A 25,532-nucleotide genomic window follows, 5' to 3' on the forward strand; every position below is an offset into this window, starting at 1 on the left:
TATCCTACATTATTTCCACAATTTATTTATCCGGCATGTTACGTGAGATCATATTAAATCTGTACATGCTTTATATTTGTCGTTATATAAGAGAGGAAGGAGAAGCGTCATATTTATATTATTATAAAGTTATAATTTTAGGTTCATTATTGATTCATTATTGATTTTTATCTTGAAGAATTCAATGAAGACAAAGTAAATCTAAATATCATATAAGGTTTGTATTTTTTTAATAATTTCAAGCGTGAAATTAATATTCACTATATAGAGAGAATATTATAGCTTTATACTTTCGTAAGAAAATCTCAATTTTATCTATCTATTTTTCTAATAGTACAGTAATAGACTCAGTATAATTTATCTTGTTAAGGGACATGGTAAATTTTTTAAATATTAGACTTCAATTCCTAAATTGCAAATGGCACATATGAAATCAAAAGATAAATAATAAACGATGAGGAAGCCAAAGCGTAACATTGATATGTTCCTCACTTATAAAATTCTATAACAATTTTATTATAAAATTTTCTCTCCGTGTGACAGATCCATTCGTCTCTATCTTCGCATGAGAACCCTTCGATCGGGCCAAGTCCAGCCCTGCCAGTACAGGGCTTCCGAGCATGGCGCACGTATCTGCGCTTCGTCACCGTTAACTAGTCTCGCGCTCCTCCTGCTTCCTTCCGTTTCCCTAATTCCGTTTCCTGATTTGTAACGCTCGGCGGAGCCCGATCCGGTCGTAAATGATAGCCAGCGGGAGAATCGGCGCGGTGATTACGCTTCTTCGGCCGGCGGCGGGATGCAGAGGAATAAATTTACACCTGTAAGGGCCGGCATTTCGCGCGAACGCGCGAGATCGCCGGGGCCGAAATGATGATAGACCGACGCGCGCGCAGCCCGATGTATCGTCGTCGATCGCGAAATACAATTTGGTGGCGTGCGTAATTAGCGATTCAACACCGGCAGATTCGCCGTGCAGATATTAGACGCGCGCGCCACGTGCTCACGCCGCACAGCGATCGCGGATAATTAGCCAGGAATGCAACCGAGTTGTAATGAGATTGGGATGCGTTACTCCGGATGATTAATATGCCATTTGATATAATTAAGTCGCTTGTATCGCGGTAATATCTGACAGCGGCTTCCTGATTCGCGCCGGCTCCAAGTAGCAGTGGCGAGCTATATAATTAATTTCACCCAGAGAGAGAGAGAGAGACCTCACGCGCCAAGAAACGAAACGAATCAGGATGCGAAAACTGATGAATGAACGATAGCAACTTTTTTATTTCGACGATCGATCTACGCTCAGCCATTGCACAAACGTAATAACGATACTTGTTGTGCGGGTTTCTCCATTTCAAGCGGTGGAAACGGTAGTAAAATCGTAGACCGCTCTCGCGTTGTGTAGGGATAGGTGATCGACCGCGCCGATCTGCCGTCTGTTAAACGAAATGTACCAGAAGTATGCTGTAGCAGGTTAGCATTCGATCAGAACGCCCTTGCGGATTTATAGTCACTTGTGTCCGCATTAAAACTCCTGTGTACAGTGGTGGATAGAAAGGTTGCAGTATTTTTTGGGGGAGATAAATTTTGTAACGTATCCTGTGTCCAAAAGGAGTTTGTTTCATAGTTTTTCTCAATAGATATATTTTCCTCCTTGGATATGAGATGCGTTATGAAACTCGTGGTCAATGACGTCTTGATCAATGACGTCAGAAACGAGGAAATTCCAAAAATTCTTGCGGAAATTACGTCGAAATAAAAGAATACGTCTATTAAATGATGCTTGTGATCGATCAAGCATATTTATCAAATATTCTGAAAAGTTTTCTTTTATTTTGACAATCGATAGGTAGCAGTAAGATTAACGTGACGAAATCATAACAGATAAGAGAAAGAAGGTTGCAAGCCATGTTGATTTTATCGGTAGTTATTTATTGATCGTTAGGGCAGAAGGAAAGTTCCTGGAATATTTGAGAAATATGCTCTCAATTGATCACAAATATTATTTATATCCCAGCCTATATAGCACACTTTATCCGAAGAACGTTGGAATAGAAACGAGGAAAGATAGAACAGAAAATGAGGATAACGTCAGAATGACAAGAAAATGATTATAAAATTAATTTTTCAATCATTCCCACGACTAGCTGGCGTACAAAAAGAATTCTCCGCTTCATACATATGCCAGCTACGAGTTGTTTACGTATTTTGCTGAATAATATAATTAATTATATATAAATGAACACATTTAAAAAATGACACATACTAATTTAAAAATAGCATCCTGAAAGAAATCCTGAGTTTGGCTTCCGAATTGGGGCCGCGATTTCTGTAGGTTTGTTCACCGACGTTTCGTGAACATTACAGTTTATTTCTTCAGGGAGAAGAGCAACCCGAGCAACCAAGGTTGCTCCTTCAGGTTGTTCCTCTTCTTAAAGAAATGGATTGAAATATTGACTGTTTGGCGATTCCGGTGACTTTAACGCGCGTTCTCCGTGCTGAATCGACTTGAATCTTCCTCCATCTAATTCCATCTGCTTCCTCCGTTCGTAGTTACAGGTAAACCAGGAGGAGGCTGCCGTTCGCTAACCCGGCATCTCGCTTCGTCGATCCAGCTCGGCTCTAGGGTTAATACCATCGTGGAATGCAGAGAGACCGGGCAGAGAAAGAACGAGAGAGAGAAAGAGGAAAAGCCGCGCCAGACTACTCCGCGAAGCGGAATTATCTCTCGTGAAATTAATCATCTCAGGTAAAGAGGAGAGATCGTGTACTTATATATAATGCACACCAATCTACAGAACCTGTCGGCCCTCTCGCGCTCCTCTTCTCCGATAGTGATCTTTTTTCTTCCCATATAGCGATCTCCTTTCTTCCTCCCTATCCGGAGATTTCCTCTTCTACAACCAGGCCGATCTCGATGGTCCATGCTGCTTCCTCGGCCTCGTCAGCACCGTTTTACTTTACTCACGGGCCCTGAGCCAACTTCATTCCACTACGCTGCTCCGTATAAATAAATGAGGTTCTTATAAGAATCGTGAAATAGATCGATCGTTTCTTTTGAAGAATTCGGCGTTGGCCATTATCGACGTTTATGACACGATTGTGGTTCGATTTTTACAAACACGTCTTTATGAGAACGCATGAGGTTCCTATACGGATAAACATTACAGGTTTTTTCAAACGAGATATTTTTTATTTTTGCTATGTTTTTCAATAATGCAGAAACTTAGGTAGAACAGACGCTGTCATCAAAATGATGAGAAAATGATCATAAAACTCATTTTTCGATCATTTTATCATCATTTTCATATCATCTTAATTTTATATTCTATCTTGTAATACAGTAAACATCGAATAATATTACATCAATATTATAATTTCCCACTTAATAATATAACTAATGTATATACAGGATGTTAAAAGATTAGACCGAGAAATTTTGAAGGGAAATAGAGAATTACAAAATATTTTTTGTTGATATTATTTTTCTTTACAACGTTTTGTTTTAATACTATATGATATAAATAAACTATATAGAAAATTCAAAATTTTCTATTAAGATTCTCGCCGATATTATTTATAAACCAATACGGTTGTAACGAGATATCCTTAATGGAGGAATTTGATTTTTCAATATTAAACAAAGCGTTGTAGAGAAAAATAATATTAAAAAAATGTTTATTTTGTAGTCCCCTATTTCTTCTCAAAGTTTGTCGGCCTAATTTTTTAACACTATATGCTGTATTATATTACATTTACATTGTTAAGTTATAAATTATAACATTGATGTAATGTAATGTTACTTGATGTTTACTGGGCTGTTGGTAGAATTTATTTTTGGTAAGGAATACAATAAAATTTTCTAACAGTAGACTTCAGTTCGTAAAATATAAATAGCACATATAAAACGGAAGAATAATAAATTAGAATGCCGATATGTATTTCTCGTATAATAATTTATATAACTAAAATTAATTTAGTTATATAAATTATTTTTTAATTATAATATATTTTAATTCAATTTACTATTTTAATTATACATATAATTGGTTTGTATTAATTATATTAGTCATTTGTATTATAAAATTCTTCCGATATAGTTCATTGGATTAACTATTTTTTGTGCATAAAATTTATTAGAGAAAGATATATAATGGAAGGATAATAAATTAAAAATGTTGATATATGTTTCTTAGATGTCAAATTAGTCTAGTTATATATCAGTTATTTTTTAATTATAATACATTTTAATTAAATTCAATTTAGATATACTCTTTTTTAATTATGCATACAATTCATTTGTATCAATTATATTACTTTTTTATATATAAAATTCTCTCGACGTAGTTCGCCGGATTAACTGTTTTTCTTTTTTATATAAAATTTATTAGAGAAGGATATGTAAAACAGTTATACACGTATGCGGTAGAGCTTTTGTGTGAATGTATCTCTCGATTGAAATCGCCTGAGTTTCTGCGATTACTTGATAAATCATACAGACCCTAGAGGAAGAGATCGTGGACCTAGACGAGAGAACGTCCCTGCGTCTCGATATCCTTCTCTTCACCTTTCTCTCCGCTCTCTTTTTCTCCGTATCTTCTTCCGTCTCTCTCTCTCTCTCTTTCTCTCTCTCTCTTCGCACACACGAACAAACTGCTCTTTCGCTCCCCGCTGCCGCTCGTCCGACTCGCGATTAGGTCGTGGGCGGAAATCAGTATAACTCGTCGGACTAGTCGCGTCGCGACCGCGCGATGGTACGCACGTTTCATGTGTGCCGGTGTATCGAAGACAGTCCGCAGCGAAACTGTACATAAGGTTGTGCCCCGTCGTCTTCCTCTTCCTTCTCCTCGTACCGGCAAAGAACGACGGCGTCGTGACGCTGACGTGCTCTGACAAATTTTGCTTTTTTTTTTTATTTCTCTCTAGAGTTTACTTTCCTTCCTCCAAAAGTCCGGTCGAGATACGCGAAACCGTTGTCGCCGATTGTACAGTTCAGTGCTTCAACAGGTCATCCGCGTGCTGTGCGACGTAGTGGCGATCCGCGAAAGATTATCACTCGGGGCTGCACCGCGCTCGCCTCCTCTTTCTCGTCGGCTGCGTCGCCTCGGATTACATCATGACAGACTCGACTCCACCGAAGGCAGCGTGAGTACTACAGTACTCGCGATCCTCGACATGATCCACTAACTCGCGTGCACGATGTCCATCCGATGATGATCCTCGGCGATCAGTGCGACCAAGTAGCGGCGACGCTCGCATCGAATCGCTAAAATCGCTCGACACGTATATCGCCGCCGAGCTCGATTTTTTATCTCCGAGAGCTGAAATATCCATGAATGACCGACCCTTTCAGTGCCGGCGTATCCTTAAGGACACGCCATTTATAAAAATAAACATTTCATTTATCTCTATTTACGTCGTTTAATAGAGTGCTCTCTTTTGAAACTATTTCTGCTTATAATTTACTTATATTGAGAAAAAAACAACTGAATTTTCATGAATTTTGTTTATTTTTCATGATAAATATAACAAATTGCTATTCACCGTGAATTTTTGAGCGTTATCGACATATTTATAACGTTCAAACACCTGCGGTGATTCCCATAGGATAGGTAGCAATTTTATTTATTTTTTAGAGCTGTATAAATACTTTCTCTTTTCCGATATTTTTATTTTCGATATTGAAGTTCGAACTTACGCGATTGGTATCACACTGTTTGCCGAGAGGGGATTTAGCCAGTCGTCATACAATGAGCGCCTTTCGCATTGCGCGTTTACGGACGCGATATCGCCTTAAGTATAAGCGAGTTGTATAATCATCGTACACGGGAGAATTTTATAAAAACTACTAGTCTTGTATAATTGAGGAACATATCGACATTCTGCTTTAACTTATCATCCTTGTTATCTCATATATACTATTTATTACATTCTAAGAACTGGAATTTACACAGAAAAAAGTAGTCTTTATTCAAGTATAGATATTCTCATACGCAAGCAAGAATATTATAATATTCTTAAAAGATTTTTAGCTCTGAATTGAGTGTAAGTAATACTTACACTCAATACAAATTCGATCAAATCAAGACTAAAAGTCTTCTAAGACGATTATAATGTACTTGCTTGTATATGAGAATATCTATCATTGATTTAAAACTAATTTTTTCTCCGTGTACTATTGAAAAATTTGTCAGATTTTTTTTTAACAAGATAAACTCTAATAACAGTCCATTCTTGCATTACTAAAAACACGGCAAAATTGAGAAGAATTTGCATCGAAAGAGAGCGGCAATGTTCTCTCCGTTACAATGATCGTAATAAAACGCATCGCAACCTTCGACGGCCGTTCGTACGCGGATCAAGCGGTATGTCCCGACGATATCCGCGAGATTGCGATGCTGCAAGAACAAACAGGTGCGACGACGGTAACGCGTCGTTGCTAAACTAGTTTCGCGCATTCGACGTGCATGCAATATTTGAACGAAGACGACGAACGCACAGCACAACGAACGTGTTGCGCCAGAGTGTTTTCCTCGTTGCGAAAAATCATGATGTACGATTTCCCGAAATCCCCTCGTAACACGAGCAGCTATTATCATCGCGTATCCGCTTGGCGTCTTCGATAGACCCCCGTCACGACTCGGCGCGGTATATAAAACACGTGGCCGAGATCCTCGCGCGCTAAAGTGGAGCTATTTTTTCGATGTTTATTGAAAATCTCGCCTGCAAATAAACGGTGGCGGTGCGCGCGCGTCGAGCAACCGACGCCGTTGCTCGTGGAAAAGCAAAGGAAACCGCGACTGCGCCTCGTCCTCGCGCGTTTATCCTCCTTGCGCTCTCTACCTGTTTCCCCAAAGCTCCGTTGTAGACACCGGCGATTTTCCTCCTACGCGTTCGGCTTTTCAAGACGCGATAGATTGTTCACATTCACTTTAAGCCTTCAAGAATGGGAACTTTAAGAAACAGCGAACGAGCGATTTAAATCTGCGCGTCCAATCAAAAGTCGCTTATTGACGATGAAGCATTGTTATAATAGTTTCTAAATAGAGGTATATGCAGTAAAAAATGTTGTGTTAAATTTAACACATATCACATGTCCCAAACGGTCCATATAAACTTATGTTAATTTAACATAAGGTGAATATGTTGAAAAGTAACACAAATATTACGTCAGAAATTAACATAAAATTAACATTCATAATATGTTAGTTGGCACTGAGAAGTATAAAATATTATTATAACGCTTACAAAAGAATTATTTAACATTTTTAACATTTATACGTGTTGAATATCGACTCAACACAAAATACTGAGATAATCTAAACACATGTTAAATTAATATACAGATATGTCAAAAATTCAACACAAATTTTTAACAAAGACTGATTTTAACACAAGTACAAAATGTTTTTTATTGTGCAAAGAAGAGAGAAAGATTGCCTGTAAGAGCCAATCGTTCATTTAGACATTAGTGCGAATTTAAATTAAATTATGGAAGGATAATAATGTTTAACAGCGGCGGGTGCGTTTTCGGACTGTCAAATATTATTATCTTCTCATAATTTAATTTAAATTCGCACTGATATCTAGCGATCGGCTCTTACAGAGGTTTATCTCTCCCTTTGAAAGTATTCTTATTGATTCCGGAAGTCGCGTATGTACAATTAATTCGTAGACATATGAATTAATGCGACATATGATTATAATGTTACATTAAAAAATGATCAACACATTCTTTTTGCGCTAACATTTCACCTAATTTTTCTTGATTGAGAAATGATTAACTAAGACACGATCTACAATAAAATAGGTATAATAAGCTTTAAACCCTAAACTGTAATGTGATTTCTGGCGAAAGAAGTTTCCCGCGTTGCCAGAAGTCGTAACAAAACTTAAAGCTTAGGGATTAAGATTTCAGGCAGCGCGAAAAATGCTTTTTGTCGGAAATTATGTCACAGTTTGGAGCTCAGAGCAAACGGCTTAAGGTTTGCTACACCTACTGTAAACCGTGCCTGAGCCGACTTCCGCCCTTAACACATTGCTGAATTCACGCGTGACTCCCTCAGATCCAAGTTATGTAATAAGTTGATAATATTTCGTATGTTCGTTATTTTTTTGAATGCTTAATAACATAATTCCTAATCAAGCAAATAAAGGACGTTACCCACTTATAGGCGACGGGAGCCCTGCGGAAATTCACACGTCATCCAGAATTGGATGACGCGGAGTTCAATGTGTTAAAGGGTTAATAACAGGTTCCTCGATGAAACCGAGGGAAGCAAATTTTCGTTTACAGTCACGGCGAGCAGGTCTCGAACAACGATCCCCGACGTGTACCTCGGCATAACGGCCTTTTGTCGCCGGCGAACGTGGTCGCGAAGTATTTAGGTTTCCCGCGTTGCGCGAGCCACATTCGTATCGAAAGTCACGTCAAGTTCCTCGAAAGCGCCTTCGAATCGTGCCTCTGTCGTCAACGGAGAGATTGTAGATAAACTCGACGATACGACCATGCCATACGTTCGCGATTGGAGGATACTTGTCGCTCGGTATATACGGAGAGAGAATTTCATGGTAAAAATTACCGTAAAAATTTTGTAACTGATAATACATAACTGGAACATATCGACATTCTGCCTTAATTTATCCTTCCGTTTTAAATGTATTATTTATATTTTAGAAATTGAAGTCTAATAATAAATTTAAAAAATGTACCATTTGGAAGCGAAAAATCCATATTAATAATTATTACTCGTACAGTCTTTATTTGAAACTTGTCTCAAGTGTGAAATATTCAAATTTGAATTTAGAATTGGGTGCGAGTTTTCCAGTTGAATCATGATTACATATAAAACGTCACATATATCATATGATTGAAATGAAAAATTCAGATCTAACTCCAACTTTCAATCAGGGGCGAGTTTGCAGTAAGTAATGACCATTAATACGGGCCTCAAGTTTAAAGTGGATTCTTACTTCATACGAGTGAATGTTTCAATTGATTTGAATAAATGTGTTCCTATGATGATAAAATACATCAGATTCGCTCTTCAATCATCAAGAGAAAATATTTACTCTACGATTCAGAGTGGAGAGTTAATTCTGTACGAATGAAAAGTCGTTCACATTCGAGTAACTCATCTCTATTTTTTGGCTCAAATTTCACCGCAAGATATTTAGAGAGTCTCGCACAATGTAGACCCGTTTGATAATTGCTATCGTTGTTTTTTATTTAATGTATTTATAGTCACCAACGCGTAGCTCCACATTGACGTTCGGCGCGATGTAATTCGACTCATCACTTAAAACTGTTTGCACGCATTCCGGGGAGGGAAAGAGCCGTCTTATTAACGTCATTAAGCGAACACGTGCGGCTGTATCAAGCTCTGGCATTCTTTCGCTTCGGCAGACGTTACCCATAAAACACTGTCGCGCGTTCCCTCTTTCCCGCGGGTAAATTCGTAACTTCCATTGCCGTTGAAGCTCTATTAACTTCGCGATTATGGGAATTAAAAGCGACAGAACAAAGTGGCGAAAGAGATATATCCCCGAAAAAAGGGTGTACAAAGAGAATATTATGGTGAAATTACTATAGAATATTGTAACCGAAGAACATATTGACATCCCGTCTTAATTTGTTACCTTTCCGTTTCATACATGCTATATGTATCATTTTTCAACTGAAATCTATTATCAAAAAATTTCATATATATTTCTTAGCAAAATAGGCTTTACTATCAATCTATTCTTGTGCTAATAAAAAAACATAAAAATTAAAAGAATTTTATATATGAAATATATAAATAAAATATCCTTTCTCTCTCTCTCTCTCTCTCTCTCTCTCTCTCTCTCTCTTTTTATATCTATATAATATAATGTTCTCTCTGTATATATAGGAATCGATCAAAGTGCTCGTGATAATGAAAGAAATACGTGACAATGTAATGTTTTTGGCAATATGATCACATTATAATTAAATCTCTAATATATAATAATAATAAATATAAGCGACACAGGATTGATTTTTTTAAAATTATTATTCATTATTTTTAATTATTTTTTGATGTTATTTCGTATTATTTAATTATTACAAGTCGTGTTCGATTCAAAAGATTTTTCGAACCTTTATCGGTCTTATGAGTTACGAAAATATCACAGCGTCCATTGCACCACTTCGATTTCGAGTGAATTCAATTGAATCGAGATATGTTTCCTGTATAGAACGTCGCGTTCTGAACCTGCAAGACGCGGCGCGGTGGAACGTAAACCGGTTTTGGCCCTTATTCCTCGGAGTCAGAGCAGTTTTTTAGTTACTATTATTAGAAGCACACATGTGGCCGTGTTAAGCCATTTGTCGACTGCGATGAGACAGTGACGAGAGTGTCATTTAATAAGTAATTAATCATTAACGTATATTGTTAACCAATGTCATTCGGTCCTTACTATTTCCTATATATTCACCGTTTATCTCCCTCACGTATATTTCCATTTTCCTTCTTTTTATTAAATGCCTAGCTGAAAGTTGCACCGTTGGTATCGATTGATAACGAACATATTTTACATGGAGACATACAAAACAATTTTGTGTGATAAATTACTTTTGTGTGTATGTATGTGTGTGTGTGTGTGTAGTGCGGAATTCCTCAATTCTTTGAGCCCCCGTTTTATATTTTGGAAATTTACTGTTATTTTAACAGCCGAATATTAGAGATAGTTTTCAAAAGTTTGACTCGAGAAGTAATTTCAGCAGGAAACAAAAAAAATGTATTATGAAAATTTATATGTAAAAACTTTTATTTATGATAAATCTTTAAAAAAGGAATTGATGAAAGTAGTAGTTTATTTTTTTTTCTTTTAGGATAAGAAAGCTGCACCTAGATATAATAACTATAACTAGACAGCTCCAAAAGCGCTCTAATAAACGACGTACACTAAAAGAAAAAAACGCTATATTCAAGTAAATAATTACCCCGATACTCCTTAGCAAAATTTGCTTGATCTAGGTAACAATTTGCTAAAGAATATTAGAATAATTATTTATTTGAATGAAATGCATTTTTTCAGCGTAGCGTATGTATCAGTCAAAATATTTATATTTTTAGAGATATTATACGCATGTACACTACACACGTATCCTTAAGAATACGACAGGACAAAGAGTTAAGTTTTCGCGCAGCCCAAACTCACACTCGACCTCCCATTATTTTCTCCTGCTCTCTGCTTTTTTCCAGCGCGCACGAGCGCGGCGGAATCGCTGCTTCATAGCGCGACAGCGTGTTCGTAATGGTTTTTGAGGCGTTCAATTGGCATCCTAATCACGGAGAGATGAGCTCGGCGGAAGATTGCATTTGCAACGGCGAGTCCCACGAACGAACGGATCGAGGTGTTGCATTCTGATCGCGCGCGATTGCGTACGTGTGCTGTGCGCCCTCGAGAAATATGACACGCGCGCGCGCAGGCAATTTGAAGTAGGCGAGGAGAGAAACTACGGGGACCCCTTTTATGCGTATACATTGCGTATTGCGCGCCGTATACCCGGCGTGTTCCTTGTCATTCGCCATAACGGAAACAATCCGAATAAATGCGCGAAGACGTGGAGACTTAACGTGTTTCTACACGCTATGTAAGAAGTGTGTAGCTATGTAAGAGAGCTATGTAAGAATGAGGCACGTATAAAACGTGACAAATAAATATCTCCAGAAATATTGACGGGAAAGAATTTTATAAATAGATAAATAAAAACAAAAAAAGAATAGATATTTTATCGGGTTAAGAGTTAAAGTGTTTGGTGGCTCCTGGGGCGCCTCGCTGCAGTCGTTTTGTTTGATGACGTTAGAAGCGAGAGAAGCAGAAATTCTTGCGGTATACATTCGAATAAAAAGATATACAGGGTGTCAATTATATTGCAATTTTCAACGAATTCTCTAAAAAAACTCACTTTGTGCTACAATCATCTTAAACCAAACTGTCTTGAAAACATTTTTTGTCGTCGTCAATTTTTTAGAAGATATTCACTTGTCACGCTTTACGCACCTCACTCTGTATACGTATACCGCCGCTGGATTATACGAAATCCGCAGACTGTAAAAGTTTTCCGTACACTTGCGCGCCCATACGCACACGGGAACGCACACAGAGATGCGCGCGCTCGTTCGTTCGCTCGTGCGCGGAAACGAAGGCGTACAGACGGCCGCGAGCTATGACGTAGATGAATCGCGATTCAACTGCGGATGTAATTACATCGCAAACGAGCCGGAAGTGGAAACGGTCTGAGCGCTTTTGCGGCTTAAAGAGCGGCTTTATACGCTCGAATTACGGCGATCGAGCGCGATCGACGTCGCCTCTTCACAGCGTGGAGATATAACGCCGAGCCCGGAGCTGCGAGGCGGATCCGTTGTCGCGGCACGCGCAATCGCGAGGATTTCCATGTCGTCGCGGAAGTTTCATACATTTTCCCGAGAGAGATCCCGAAGGTGGAAAAGCATACGTGCAAATATAGTTCTAACGGCCTTCTGATACTTTATATTAACCTAGTTCGTTCCTCTATTCTTATGTAGGAACAACAAATTTATCTATCTTCAACATTTTTTTATCTATGGTAAAGGTAAATTCTGACCTAGATCTTGTTACTGAAATATAATTTGGACTTTTGCCTTTCAGAAAATAATTTCACCTGGCCACTGCCCTCCCGGGGGTAGGTGAAAAAAATATAATAATAAAGTTGTAAGGATGGAAAATAATGTTGCAAAAAACACCTTTTTCATTCATTAATTCTTCTACACCTTATCGATTAAAAATGGTAAAAAATAGAAAATTGATAATACAATGATAAGGTATTGTCAAAAATTCAAATTGTTGATAATGATGATTCTCTTATGATATGATTCACCAGGTGTATGCCAGGTGTCACTCAAGGTAGATATTGCAACTATTTTCCGGAGGAAACGTCTATTCGGAAAATTCTGATTTTAAGTTTTTTGAGTTCTTTGAGCCCCAATTATCCTAAAACGGTACTTGGATCTCATGGATCTCAATATTTTTGCAACCCGGTCCGATATGGGTTAATCCTTGAAGAGTCACACGCTCGTTGTTTTGCGAATCGTGACACATTCTAACTTTGCACCAATTGGATATTCAGAATAAACTTTTGATCGTCCCCTACAAACTTTTTTTACACCAAGTATCTATTTTTGTTCCACAAGAAGCAACAGTTTTGTAAAAAATGCATTGCTATTTTAACAAATTAAAAAAATCTGAGACTTGAAGAGTTGATAGATTTAAAAAAATCTGGCACTTGAAGAATGAACAGATTAAAAAAAATAATCTGACGCGTGACCACCGATTGGCTCGGTGAAATTTGACGGGGCACGTATAACAGGCGTAATGACGATCGCAGGTGATGCCGAGGGAATCCTGTCGGGGGTTGCTGTTGACCCTGGTGTCGGTATTCGTCGGCCTGTGCGAATCCGCCGACGCGATATCCGGCGCACAGCATCCGGTCTGCAAGCCGGGCCTGGAATTCTGGTCCACGGATCGCGGCTCCTGCTGGCCATGCACCCGATGCGACCCCGAGTTCACGCTGAGCACGTGTTCGGTGCACAAGGATACGATTTGCGGCCCGCTGTCGGCACTGGAGCTCGACTGGTCCTTTTTGTCGACCAGGAAAAGGCCGGAGGCCGTGCAACGTCGCTTCGAGGCCGTCACCTCAAAGATGCTCTGGCAGTTGCCCGAACCGACAGACGAGCGGCGAGAACAACTTCACGAAGAAGCCGGTGATCTCGTCGGTCTCAACCACGAGGACAGTGGCCTCTTGGACGACGAACAGCCAATCTCCGCTTCGCAAGAGTCAAAGGTAACATGAGATTGGATTTATGTGGAGTTGTATTAGGTTGGTGCAAATGAAATGGCCGTTTATAAATATAAAGTTGAAACTTGTATTTTTCAAATTTAAAACTTACATAACTAATCAAAATAGCTTCCACCTACACCTTCAATACACTTCTGCTAACGTGATCCAAATGCATCAGTGCACTTTCTAAAAAAATCTAGAAAGCGTGAAGCGATAAACTCTTTAAATGCATTTTTCACACTTCTTTCTTCATTGAAATTTTTGCCTGCCAAAAACGCATCCAGATGCTTGAAAAGATTATAATCTGTTGGTGAGATGTCTAGAGAATAGGGAGAGTGAAGGAGAACTTCAATGTTCATTCGGAGAGTTTTTGAACGGTTTGTTTTGCAATGTGTGGTTGATCTTTTGCGTATCAACTGACGTTGAATCGGCAGTCCAACTTTCACACGAGTCTCTAAAGAAAATTGATGTGATGACTCAATCGACGAGTATAGAAAACAATAAACATGCACTTTTGACTCGGCGAAAGTTGGCACCGTTTTCATTCTGTTTGTTATGCCGTGCATGGTCGGGTTACCGAAATTGGTCGCGTTTCGGGTGCTTTCGAAACTGACGATTCACGCGACAATGGTGCAATAACGTCGGCAAAGGTAACGTTGATTGTTATGACCACAGGAAGCACACGATCCTCGGGAGAGGAGAAAATCAACCAACCTGGATAATCTCCCGTGGGACTGGCAAACCGGCGCTCTGGTCCTTGCGGTTTGCGCCTGCATAGTATTCTTTCTGGTGGCGGGATGCTCGGCTCTCGTTTACGCGAGGCAATGGCGGCGTATGAAGAGGAATTTCGAGCCAGGTAGGAGGCAGACTCGATTGGAGGCCGACGATGGTATCTTGAATACAAATTAGTAATAATAATAATAATAATGATTTTGAGTCAATATAAAACCTTTGAGTAGCAGATTTTTATTTTAGAAATTTAGGTGTTATTTTAATACAAATATCAAATAGATGTTTCAAATAATGTTTCAGAAGTATTTCTGCCAAAAGAATGAAAAATTTTATTATAAAAATTATAAAAAGTTGATAAAAATTAAATTGTTTTTTTTTTAAGATAAATATACTATCATTATATTATAATATAACTCCATAATATAGCTCCAAAAGTTCTCTGTAGATATCAACAGAAATATTTTTATTTTTAGAAATATATGCCCTATATCTTTAAGGACATGCCGGAACTTAAAAAATTAAAGAAAAGAAAAGGCCAATAATAGGCGGTATGTGATAATAGCACGTAAATTTATTAAATAATTTTGAATGTACGAATCACTGCTAAGTGCCGCTTTTGAGAACCCGGAGACTCTTGAGAGAACCTTCCACGCGGGAGCAGAATTTTTGTGAGTAGCTTTCAGGATACGTTTCCGGCTGACGTTCCTGACGGCTCCACTTTGTAATCACTCCGAATCGTAACTCAGTGACGTCGCGTCACGTAATTCACGTAACCGGAATAATCACAGGGACGTTTCCATTGCCATTCATTTGTACGATGAATGATCACTATGCATCCGCGATACTCCTCGACGAGGATCCATATCTCACGAGGCAAAGGGAGCCGCGTTCGGGATGTCGGCGGCGGGAGAATATTGGTGCGTGCGTGTAGTACACACGCAAGAAACAGAGAGGGAGACACACACACACACACACAGAGAAAGAGAGAGAGAGAGAGAGGAGGGAGCGAGCTAGAGTCCCTTAAAATGCGTGACAGGATTTTCTTCATTAGAGGGCTGATCACGGCCACTCCTCACCTTGGATCGACCTACCGCGCCCGGATATGACGTCTCCACGTCGAGCGCGGTGTGTACTGTCGCCCACGCCGTCGACGTCGCGCACCTCGTTCCGCGTTCGTTACACTCGCTCGCTAAATACGCTCGCTATACAAGGACTAATCTGTCAGACCAATCATCCCGTAGGGATTAACCCATTCAATCTGCGCTAATTTTCCCGGATCTCTCGCGTTACGTGCCATCGCCGAGCCCGGTTTTTTGTGACTTCTTGAGAGTAAAGCGAGTTGACATTCTTCGGGAGTATGTGTAATCTCACGCATCTTTTTCCTTCTTTTCTTCGGTGGGCATTGCATGTCCCATCGTGGAAAATTTCGTGGGATTTACACGGGGAAAATATTGTAATAAAAATTAACATGAAATGTGACGTGTGTTGTAATTTTGTAGCGTATTCCATCATACGTACATATTACTAAAGATTATATAACACGCATAATAATTTCAGTTATAATTCCGGTATGGTCTAGTATTATAAAATTTTGTAGTCATTTTTACTATAATATTTTCTCCGTGTAATTGGGATTCAGATCGATTGCCTGAGAGAATTACGGACTCTGGGGGAAATTCATTCAGAACTAGGTTGGAAGTGTGATGTTTCAAACAAACGATTCGAATTGGGAAACCCAAACACAGATTCCATTTGATCTACCAAGAGATTTCCTCTGGTTTCCGTTTTATGTTAGATTTGAAAGATACATATGAAATACCTTGCGTATTTTCACATTTTATAATTAGAATTACTTAAAAGGTGTAAATATATTCAGTGCTTCAGATTTACATGTATTTTTTTATCTTTTTATTTTTTTTTAGATTTAATAGTCGATATAAAAATGGAATTCTCTACAGAGTGTTAAAAAACTAGACCGGCAAACTTTGAAGAGAAATAGAGAATTTCAAAATAAACATTTTTTTGTTAATATTATTTCTCTTTACGATGTTTCATTTTAATATTAATATTATATGGTATATAAACTATCTCGCCGCAGCCATATTGATTTAAGACATCATAGGTGAGAAATGACATGTAATAAATTTTAACATGCATTTTTCCGCATAATTTATAAGTTTCAGAATTACAAAACTATTGTTTTTAGGAAAAGAATAAAGCTATATTACGCAAAAACTTATTGCATTTCATTTCTCGTCTATAACGTCGTAAACTAACGTGGCTGCGGCAAAATAAATGAGTCCTAATGGAAGAATTTGATTTTTCTATAAAGTTATTTATCCCACGTAGTATTAAAACAAAACGTCGTAGGGAAAAATAGTATTAACAAAAAATATTTACTTTGAAGTCTTCTATTCCCCTTCAAAGTTTGTCCATCTAACTTTTTAACACCCTCTATTTGATTCCACGAGAGATTATACCAATTTTACCCACTGAAAAAGGAAAAGCGTGAGTTTCTACGATATTACTCTTTCGATTCCAGATAGAGAACCGATCTTTGGGATAAGAGTGGGATTCCCAATTAGTACCATAGTATGTCCAGTTATTCTGGAACAAATTTGAGCATTCTGATCCGAATCTACGCTGTATCCGGGAAGATCTTGAGATATTTCTACGCGGAATGTGCTGCTTCTGGGAAAATTTGAAGAATTTTCTATGCGGGCGGTAAAATTCGTACACATAGCGGCGCGGGCCGGCTCGCCCGTAAGGAATGTGTGTGAGTCAAAATCGTGTAACACTCTCCGCAGACCCGGCGGCGCGCTGCACGTGTATACGACGTTACTATCTGCATTTGCATAACGAGCAGTACACAGAACTCTCTTGCTCGCAGAACCCCCCCCCCTTCCCCTTCTCCCTCTCTGCCTCTTTCTCCCCCTGTCTTCCTACGCCACGTTGTATCGCGTGTACCGTCTGTGGGAACCGATTCAGCCACGTTTCGTTAATGAACGCCGTATGAATGAAGGCTCTCCCGTCCGGCGCGTATCGCCTTTTAAATCTACACATTCGGCGAAACGCAATGCCGGGGAGCTGCGACGACATGCGAAAAATATTCGCGAATGAATTACGCGAACCGGTTAGAAAGAGGGATTCGCGTGTTCCTTCTCTCTCTCTCTCTCTCTCTCTCCCCTCTCACTTTTTTCTCATTTCCTTCGTCTGTCGCGCATTAGAGTCCTCAGCGCAGGAAAGAGAGCGGATAAGAATTATTATCGTATTTTCTGGTCGCAAAAGAAAATTCGAACTTCACAGGATGGAGCCTTGGGCAATATCATCGTCGCGAGTGGTTTCGAGGCGCGATTCTTATATAAAAATAGCACCGGCTACCTCGTCGAGCGTGTTGCACGCAAAATCCGTTTAATTCTATTGCAACCGGCTTCCATTAATATTTATCGCTCGCGAATTATGTATATTGTTAATTAATACTAATTGTACGCGGTATGTACGCGCGCGTCCGAGCGATTTATTATCCCGTATAATATTAAGATTAAAGAGTTTTACACTATTCTATATACCTCTCACTCTCTCTCTCTCTCTCTCTCTCTCTCTCTCTCTCTCTCTCTCTCTCTTTCTCGCGACTCACGTGCGCGAATGAATGTCTTATGATGTCTTAAATCAATATGGCTGCGGCGAGATAGTTTATATACCATATAATATTAATATTAAAATGAAACATCGTAAAGAGAAATAATATTAACAAAAAAATGTTTATTCTGCGGCGCGTATTGTTGTGTTATCGCTGTACAACCTGTTTTTAAAGCGTTTTTACGTATGTTGAAAAGCGTTATCAAGTTTATGCGACTACACATGGTAAAATAGGCACGATTGACATACTGTGAAACGGATACCCGGCATGCAATCGGTACCGTTTGATTGTGGCTGATGGTCGGCCTACCCGGTGCTTCTGATTAGGAGCATCGGCCGGCGGGTGCTGGAGAGGGGTGAGAACTTTATGGGGGATACCGCTTGAGCCGGGAACTATTAGGGGAGTCGACCGTTTACCATGAGACCCTCGGAGAAAATCGAGCCGCATTCCATGGATATCCTCGACGCGTTCTCGACGTGTCGAATGCGCTCGAGATCCCGGAGATGTTTATTTGAATGAAACGGAAGGAGCGCCGTCGTTTTTGACTTATTGAGTATATCCTTAACTCGAGAATAGTTACTTTTTTTTTTTACGTAAACGACCACGAGCGCTTGATGTACTTATTCTGTTTCTTAAACATTTTTTTTGTTTCCTTTTTTTTCCGTCGGAACTATTTTTTAAATCAAACTTTTGTAATATTATTTATCCTTATTTCATACCCCTCTATTAAAATATATTCTATTCATTTTCTAAAATAAAACATCGAGACTCTAAGAATTTAGGAGAAATTGGTAGAAAACGGAAAAGATCGATATGAATACTCTCTCTCTCTCTCTCTCTCTCTCTCCATCGTTCAAGAGATTCACGTTTCGAGTTCTAATTATCCATGTAACTCTTATTCTCTGCAAAGCCTTCATTAGATGTTTCCATATGAACTGTTCAAGGAACTTGCGATCGCAATACACATTTCTTCGTTGCCTCGTTGATTGATGGAATCTTCGTTTTTAGCGGGCCTCGAGGAGATCTCGGCCAGGTTGAATCTGATGGTGAAGGCAGAGTTAGCCGAACTGGTCGCAGGAGCGCCGATGAATCCAGGTGATCCCGAGACCAGATGTCAGTATCTTGAGAAGCTTTTAGGTAAGCACGGTTAGAATTTTAAAGTGCCTCATTCACATGGCTATAAATTCTCGCGACGACCACTCGACGTTACCACCTGCGAGCGTTGGCCATCGCTCTTCTAAAGCGTCTGATGTGTGTCTAGGTAAAGGTCAAACGCTTGAGAATATTCGACGGTAAAACTACCGGACTTCGGTTGCGTCTGTCTATGAAACTGAGCTATTTTATTTAATGCGTACACTACATATTTTGTATATATTTATATATTTGCATAATATACCTATATTATTTATAAATATACCAATTAAAATATTTTAATTTTATATAAACAGTGAGAATTTTATAATAAAAATAGTCATAGAATTTTATAACTGAGGAACATATTGACATTTTGACATCATTTATTATTCATTCGTTCCATGTGTGTTATTTATATATTTTAGAAACAAGTCTACTTTATTAATAAATTTGCTATGTTCCTTAGTAAGATAAACTTTACTAACAGTTTATTCCTGCATCAGAGAAAGAGATTGAAAAGAATTCCATATAAAAAAAACTGCATATTCTCTTCGTTTAATGTTTATACCATATGATTAAAATATTTTAATCTTGTTATGTCTTAAATAATTTAAATACTTTAAAAATATCATAATTTCATATCTATCTCAAATAATTTCTCTTTTCTTTTAAGAACGAATCATTCGCTTTCAAAGCCGATACAATGTATTGCGTCAGTATCGGTAGACATATCAATTGCAGTATCTTGCGACACGGACAACGCGCTGAAATTGATGCGTAGGATTCGGCCTGCGTCGTTACGTACTACGCGTCGCTTTTAACAGTCCCACTTTCATTGTGCCCGGCCGGAGTAAGATGTAGTTGCGTGCACATTCGCAATGATCATTTTGTGCGCCGAAAGCAAGAGGGGCGGACTGAGGGACACGGATGTGCGGGGGAGGTCGTCGGAGAGCAAACACAATATAAATTCGCTCGACTCTCTCTCTCTCTCTCTCTCTCTCTCTCTCTCTCTCTCTCTTACACCGCGCTTGAATGAGCCTTCGTGCGTGTGCACACGGGCTAACCGTGAAGTACCGTTCGGCCGACCGGAAGTAATTTTTTGGCACGCTGCGCGGTAGTGTCGACCGCGAGGCGAAGCTCCATTCAACAACGAACTTAGAATATCCACACGATGTGGCATTAGAGTTGAATTAAATCATGATTAAATCGGTACTAAAGGACCGCGAGCGAGATCGGTCACGATATAAATAGGTCTGTTCTTTATAGCTGCACTAACTTACACTGTCTGTATTTAACATAAAGTAGCTACGTACTTGACATTTGGGAGAAGAGAGAAGAAGGCAGAAAGATTATTCTTTACAAATTTCTTCGAAAGAGATCTCTCTTGCTCGGAACGAGTGAATAATTCACTCAAAGGAGTGGAGAATATACCGCCGCGCTGAAAAAAAATGTGTGTGTGTGTGCGCGCGCGCGCGCGCATATATACATAAATAGAGGAATTTTTTCCTAGAAAATGATCATTATAATGAAAGAATTATAGTTTGGAGAATAAATTTTTTAGTAAATGTTACTATACTATCAGTTGTAACTTTTTACATATATGTTAGTGAAAATAACTAAAATTTCTGTCAGTGTCTAAACGCAAACTGATTAATCGATGACATAACGGGTGAGTGTTGAATGCACGTGGGCGAAGTGACACACTCGGCTTTTCGATACGGACGAAGCTTCATCATGGTATGCCGGATTTATATGGTCGGTTGTATATAAAGAGCACGAAAAAAAAGCGCGCGCTTACACGCGGGGCCCCATTGACACACATAAATCGCTCTGCTCGTTATCGAACTTTCATTCAGCGTGTTGTTCCCAGCGCTATTTATTTCCGCTACAGCGTATTTGCATTACACGTAACATCACGTTCCGCATTTTTGCCGTTCAAGGGGGCGCCGTGCACGAAGACGGGGGAAGAGCGCATCCGCACGCGATACACGGTAATTTATACCGACCATCGACACGGATCTCTTCCTAATCTTTTCCATTATCGTCTCTGGAATCGCGCCGCTACCGTGCGTCTTCTTCTCTTTAATTCGAGCTCGTTCGAGCTTGCGTCTTACATTTTTCATTATTCTCGCTACTAACGGGCTTGGGGATTTATTTAACGCGCGTAATCAAGAACACGTGTTACTTTCCGAGCAAAAAATCTCTCTCTTATCGGCGATTTGCCGAAGGCATATCCGTTCTGTGAGAAAATATCGCGTGCGTGTATCATTATTATGTTTTTATTATCGTTTAAAACCAAAATTATCCTCATAACTTTCCATGTAGGAGCGCGTCGCACTCTTTATAAAAGGGTCATATCAACTAATCGCTTATGTATCCATTAAAAAATAACTTTAACATTATAACTGACTTTTATCATATGTCATTAGCCACTTTAGAAGTTGTTCCTATTTTAATTACTCGTTTCTTAAATTACAGCTGCTTATTTTATTTTTTTGCCATTTATGCTTCACGTACACAAGTGTAATTTTTGCTACATTTTGCGATTCGATAGATTTTGCGAATATATAATTTCACAGAGAGGGGTAATGTCGGGATTCCGTATCTGATCTTGCGATTTTTCTCGCAGGCGCGTTTAACCCTTTCGGTACATTTGACAAGTGAGACTCGTCATCTGCTTACTTGGGCATAAAATGTATTACTTTTACATATTAATCCATATAGCGACAAATTAAATCCGTCCTATGGGCATAAAAATCTTAAAATAATTCAGTACTCAAAGGGTTAAAGAGGCGCATTTAAAGAGGCGCGTTATAACGTTCAGTATCATATTTTCAGTGGTGCATCAAAGAGACCACTTAGTAAATTTAATATTTATCAAACAAAATTTCTATACTTTTATTTCACTATCTAAATAATAAATGTTAATTTTAAACAAAGTTGAAATAAATACACACACACATAATATTACAAATACGAAAATATTACTTTTATTTTTCTTATTAATGCTATATTTATGCATCAATTGGTCCGACAGAGATGCACAGATGATAGAAAGAGGTATATATGTGTTTAAATACGTGCATATATACATGTAGTTTGAGTATTATAAATTATTAATTATGAACTTGACACAGCTGTATTTTCAAAATTTAGCTGTATTTTCAATATTAGTCCTTAATATCACAGTAGTTTTTCATCACTCTTATTTTTAGTTTAAAAGATATGAAAAATATAAATTATAAATAGCACGCTAATTATTCGAGGGACACGTATAAAAAGTGTCAATTTTGATTGTAAATTCCTCGGCTCTTGAACGATCGATCTTTTTTCTAACTGCACGAGCAGTCAGATAATATTTTAATGTACACGAATTCTTATCCAAACTCCGCACTAACAACCTTCTCAAGCGTCGGACTGCATCCCGCTAATGGGAAATCACGGAGAAACGTACGTGCGTTACGTCAGAGCGCGCGTATCATCGATTCGGCAGCACGTTTCCGTCGGAGTATTTTGGGAAGTAGTAGCTGTTTGTAGTAGACGGATCTTAAAACAGACGAGACTCGCCCGCTCGCCCAACCGACGCGTTGCACTCCCGCGAATTATTTATCGTCCGCGAAAACAAAATGACGCGATTGTACGGACGTTTATCTGCCTTCATTCATTCGCGCGACTCGGTGAGCGGCGCGCCGCTCGCCGCGCGCTAACTTTAGCGCGCGCACGCGTACGCGCCGCGTCAGTGGCGGATTTATGGATATGTATATACGGTTCGACCGGCCGTAGGGACAGGCTGATCCCGACCGAAGTGTTTTCAGCGAAATTGTTTGCTATTCCGTCGGGAAGCAATTGCGCGGACGCGTTCCTGCGTGTGCGTTTCCCAACTCTCGTTTCAGGCGCGCAAAAAAATGACACTACCGTCAGCCGCAATCGCGCAACGGCCGGTTCGAAGTTAGCCGAAAGCCTAGTTGTTTTGCTGTCATTGCTAATAAGAATTGGCTGGTTAAAACGCATTCAATGCGACATCAAAATTTATTAGCTGAAATTAAAAGTCAAGAAAGTGGCGGACATTTCTAAGAGAATATTTCTCATTGCAGTACACGCACGCACAGATGCACGCACGCACTCACCCACACACGCACACATACATACGAGTTGAGACATCTGTATGCATTAAGAAATACTTGAAAAATAAAAAATAGTTATTCGATAGGTATTAATATATAATAACATCCTAAATACCAGTGACTGACACTGAACTTTCCGTTCGGGCCGCGTCAGTCACCAGTGACTGACATTATAAAGTACAATATAAAATTAAAAAATTACATAGTTTAATAGATAATTTCAGGATCGTATAATTAATATACTTAAATATTTCTTATCAAAAAATTTTAATGGATTTGGCCTGACGGAGATTTCCTCCGAAATGCGCGTGGCAGTTAACGTGTTAATATATGATGAGATAAATTTTTTATTAAAAACAATATTATATATATTTCCTCAAAATAATACCGTTTCTTTGGTCAAACAACATGATTTGTTCTAGTGCAGTAACAACGTCCATTCAAATAAAATGACATTTGATATCAAATTATGTTGTTTATATTAAACAAACTCAAGTCAAAACACGTGTACTAAATCCAAAGAAATGTTTTTCTTTCTATTCCTACATTTTTTACTGGGAAAAAACATGGCGTAAAATTGAAAGGAGAATTTATATACATAAAAGTATAATACTTTCTCTGTGCGTGGGAGCATCGAACCCTTCGTTAGAAGAACCCTTCGCATTCGTCGTTGGTAAAAGCCGATTCACAATCGTCAAGGTCCGCGTGGAACGAGTTCGCGGGACGGAGCGGCGGATTCGCCGCTGCTCGTGCGAAACTTGCAGTTTCGCGTTTGACGCAAAGCGCCCGTGAGCCCGAAAATCAATTCGTCGCCAATTTTAGCAGCGTCGGCGTCAATACATACGCTACGCTTCTCGTACCGGAGCGGAAAGTGAGACGCTCCGCGAGCGCGCGCGGGGATCCTTCCCCGCCGGAATATTTCATTGCGCTCCCACGCCTCGGAAGTTGTATTTATATGTGGACCACCGCTACCGGAAGCGTAACGCGACGTACACGGTGTTCCCGAAATACGCGCGGAGTGTCGATGTCCGTACTTTTTTACCTTGCAGCTCGCTTGGTCGGAGAGATTACAAGGAAGGCAACACGGAAAAAATTAGTCTTAAATCAAGAATAGATATTGTCATATAATAAGCAAGAATGTTATAATCTTTTTAGGGGATTTTTGGTCTTGAATTGATTTTAAATCGTCGATGAGATCAATCAGAGTTTGGCGAAAGTCACCGTAACGACAATTTTGAAACGCTAAACTTCGCGGTTCGTCCGCGCGACATAATAATCGTTTACGATACTCCGTTTTGAAACGGAGAGCCTCTCCCTTCGTTCGTCCGACCGCTAAGGATTCGTTTGCTCTGCTTGCAGACCGGAAACGAGAGACTCCGGTGGTGGCGGCGGCGGCGGCAGCGGCGGCGGCGGCTAGCTGGCCGGTGGAGGCGGGCGGCAACTTGTACATCGAGGAGGGGGGCACGCCGAGGAGTAAACGATCGCAAATCGCGCGGATTCAGCGTAACATCGAGACCATTCTTAGTCACAAGACGAACGGCGCCGATTGACCACGCGACGATCATCCCTTCGGCTCTTCGGGAGACTTCCTCTGGACTCGCGTGTCGGCCTGAAGCCATCGCGTAGTTTTTTCGTAAGCGCAATTAGAATTACGTTGCGTTCACAACTGTACAAGTCGATTGGTCGACAGCGACACGTTCTGCGAGAGTTCCTTCGGAATTCTCGGCGTGAACAATCGAGGATCTTGTATGGTCAGTTACAAAAAGATTGCAACGCTTTTTTTTTTCGATGAGTTTCGCAACGCATCTCGTATCCAATAGGAAAATGTATCTTCTAAGAATGATTTAAAAAATTAATTCTCCTAATGGACGCGGGATCCGTGTTCAAGAACTTATGAAAAAAACGTAGGGGGAAGATTTTCTATATGTAATTATGTATAATTATATATAAAACGTCAGATATAAAAAATATATAATTATATATGAAGTAATGATACAATTATATATAATTATATATAAATATATACAAGTTATATATGATTATATGTAAATATATA

At 39.3% G+C, this 25,532-nt stretch overlaps 1 protein-coding gene across 3 annotated transcripts in view; it reads left to right on the forward strand.

The window, feature by feature from the left end:
* LOC106750545 overlaps positions 1 to 25,456 on the forward strand; it is a 27,872-nt gene extending 2,416 nt beyond the window's left edge. The window contains exons 1-6 of one of the 3 annotated variants that reach the window (XM_014630962.1): positions 4,746 to 4,815; positions 4,927 to 5,145; positions 13,394 to 13,849; positions 14,522 to 14,702; positions 19,227 to 19,355; positions 24,836 to 25,456. In XM_014630962.1, coding sequence (XP_014486448.1) covers positions 4,768 to 4,815; positions 4,927 to 5,145; positions 13,394 to 13,849; positions 14,522 to 14,702; positions 19,227 to 19,355; positions 24,836 to 25,026 — 1,224 coding nt within the window. In that variant the 5' untranslated portion in view covers positions 4,746 to 4,767 and the 3' untranslated portion in view covers positions 25,027 to 25,456. Of the gene's footprint in view, positions 1 to 2,553; positions 2,750 to 4,745; positions 4,816 to 4,926; positions 5,146 to 13,393; positions 13,850 to 14,521; positions 14,703 to 19,226; positions 19,356 to 24,835 lie in introns of those variants that run through there. The other 2 variants (XM_014630963.1, XM_014630964.1) reach the window with 2 other exon arrangements.
* Positions 25,457 to 25,532: the final 76 nt, after the last annotated feature.

Source organism: Dinoponera quadriceps, unplaced genomic scaffold (genome assembly GCF_001313825.1).
Source record: "Dinoponera quadriceps isolate SergipeBrazil2010 unplaced genomic scaffold, ASM131382v1 scaffold6016, whole genome shotgun sequence".
In the NCBI taxonomy this organism is placed as follows: domain Eukaryota; kingdom Metazoa; phylum Arthropoda; class Insecta; order Hymenoptera; family Formicidae; genus Dinoponera; species Dinoponera quadriceps.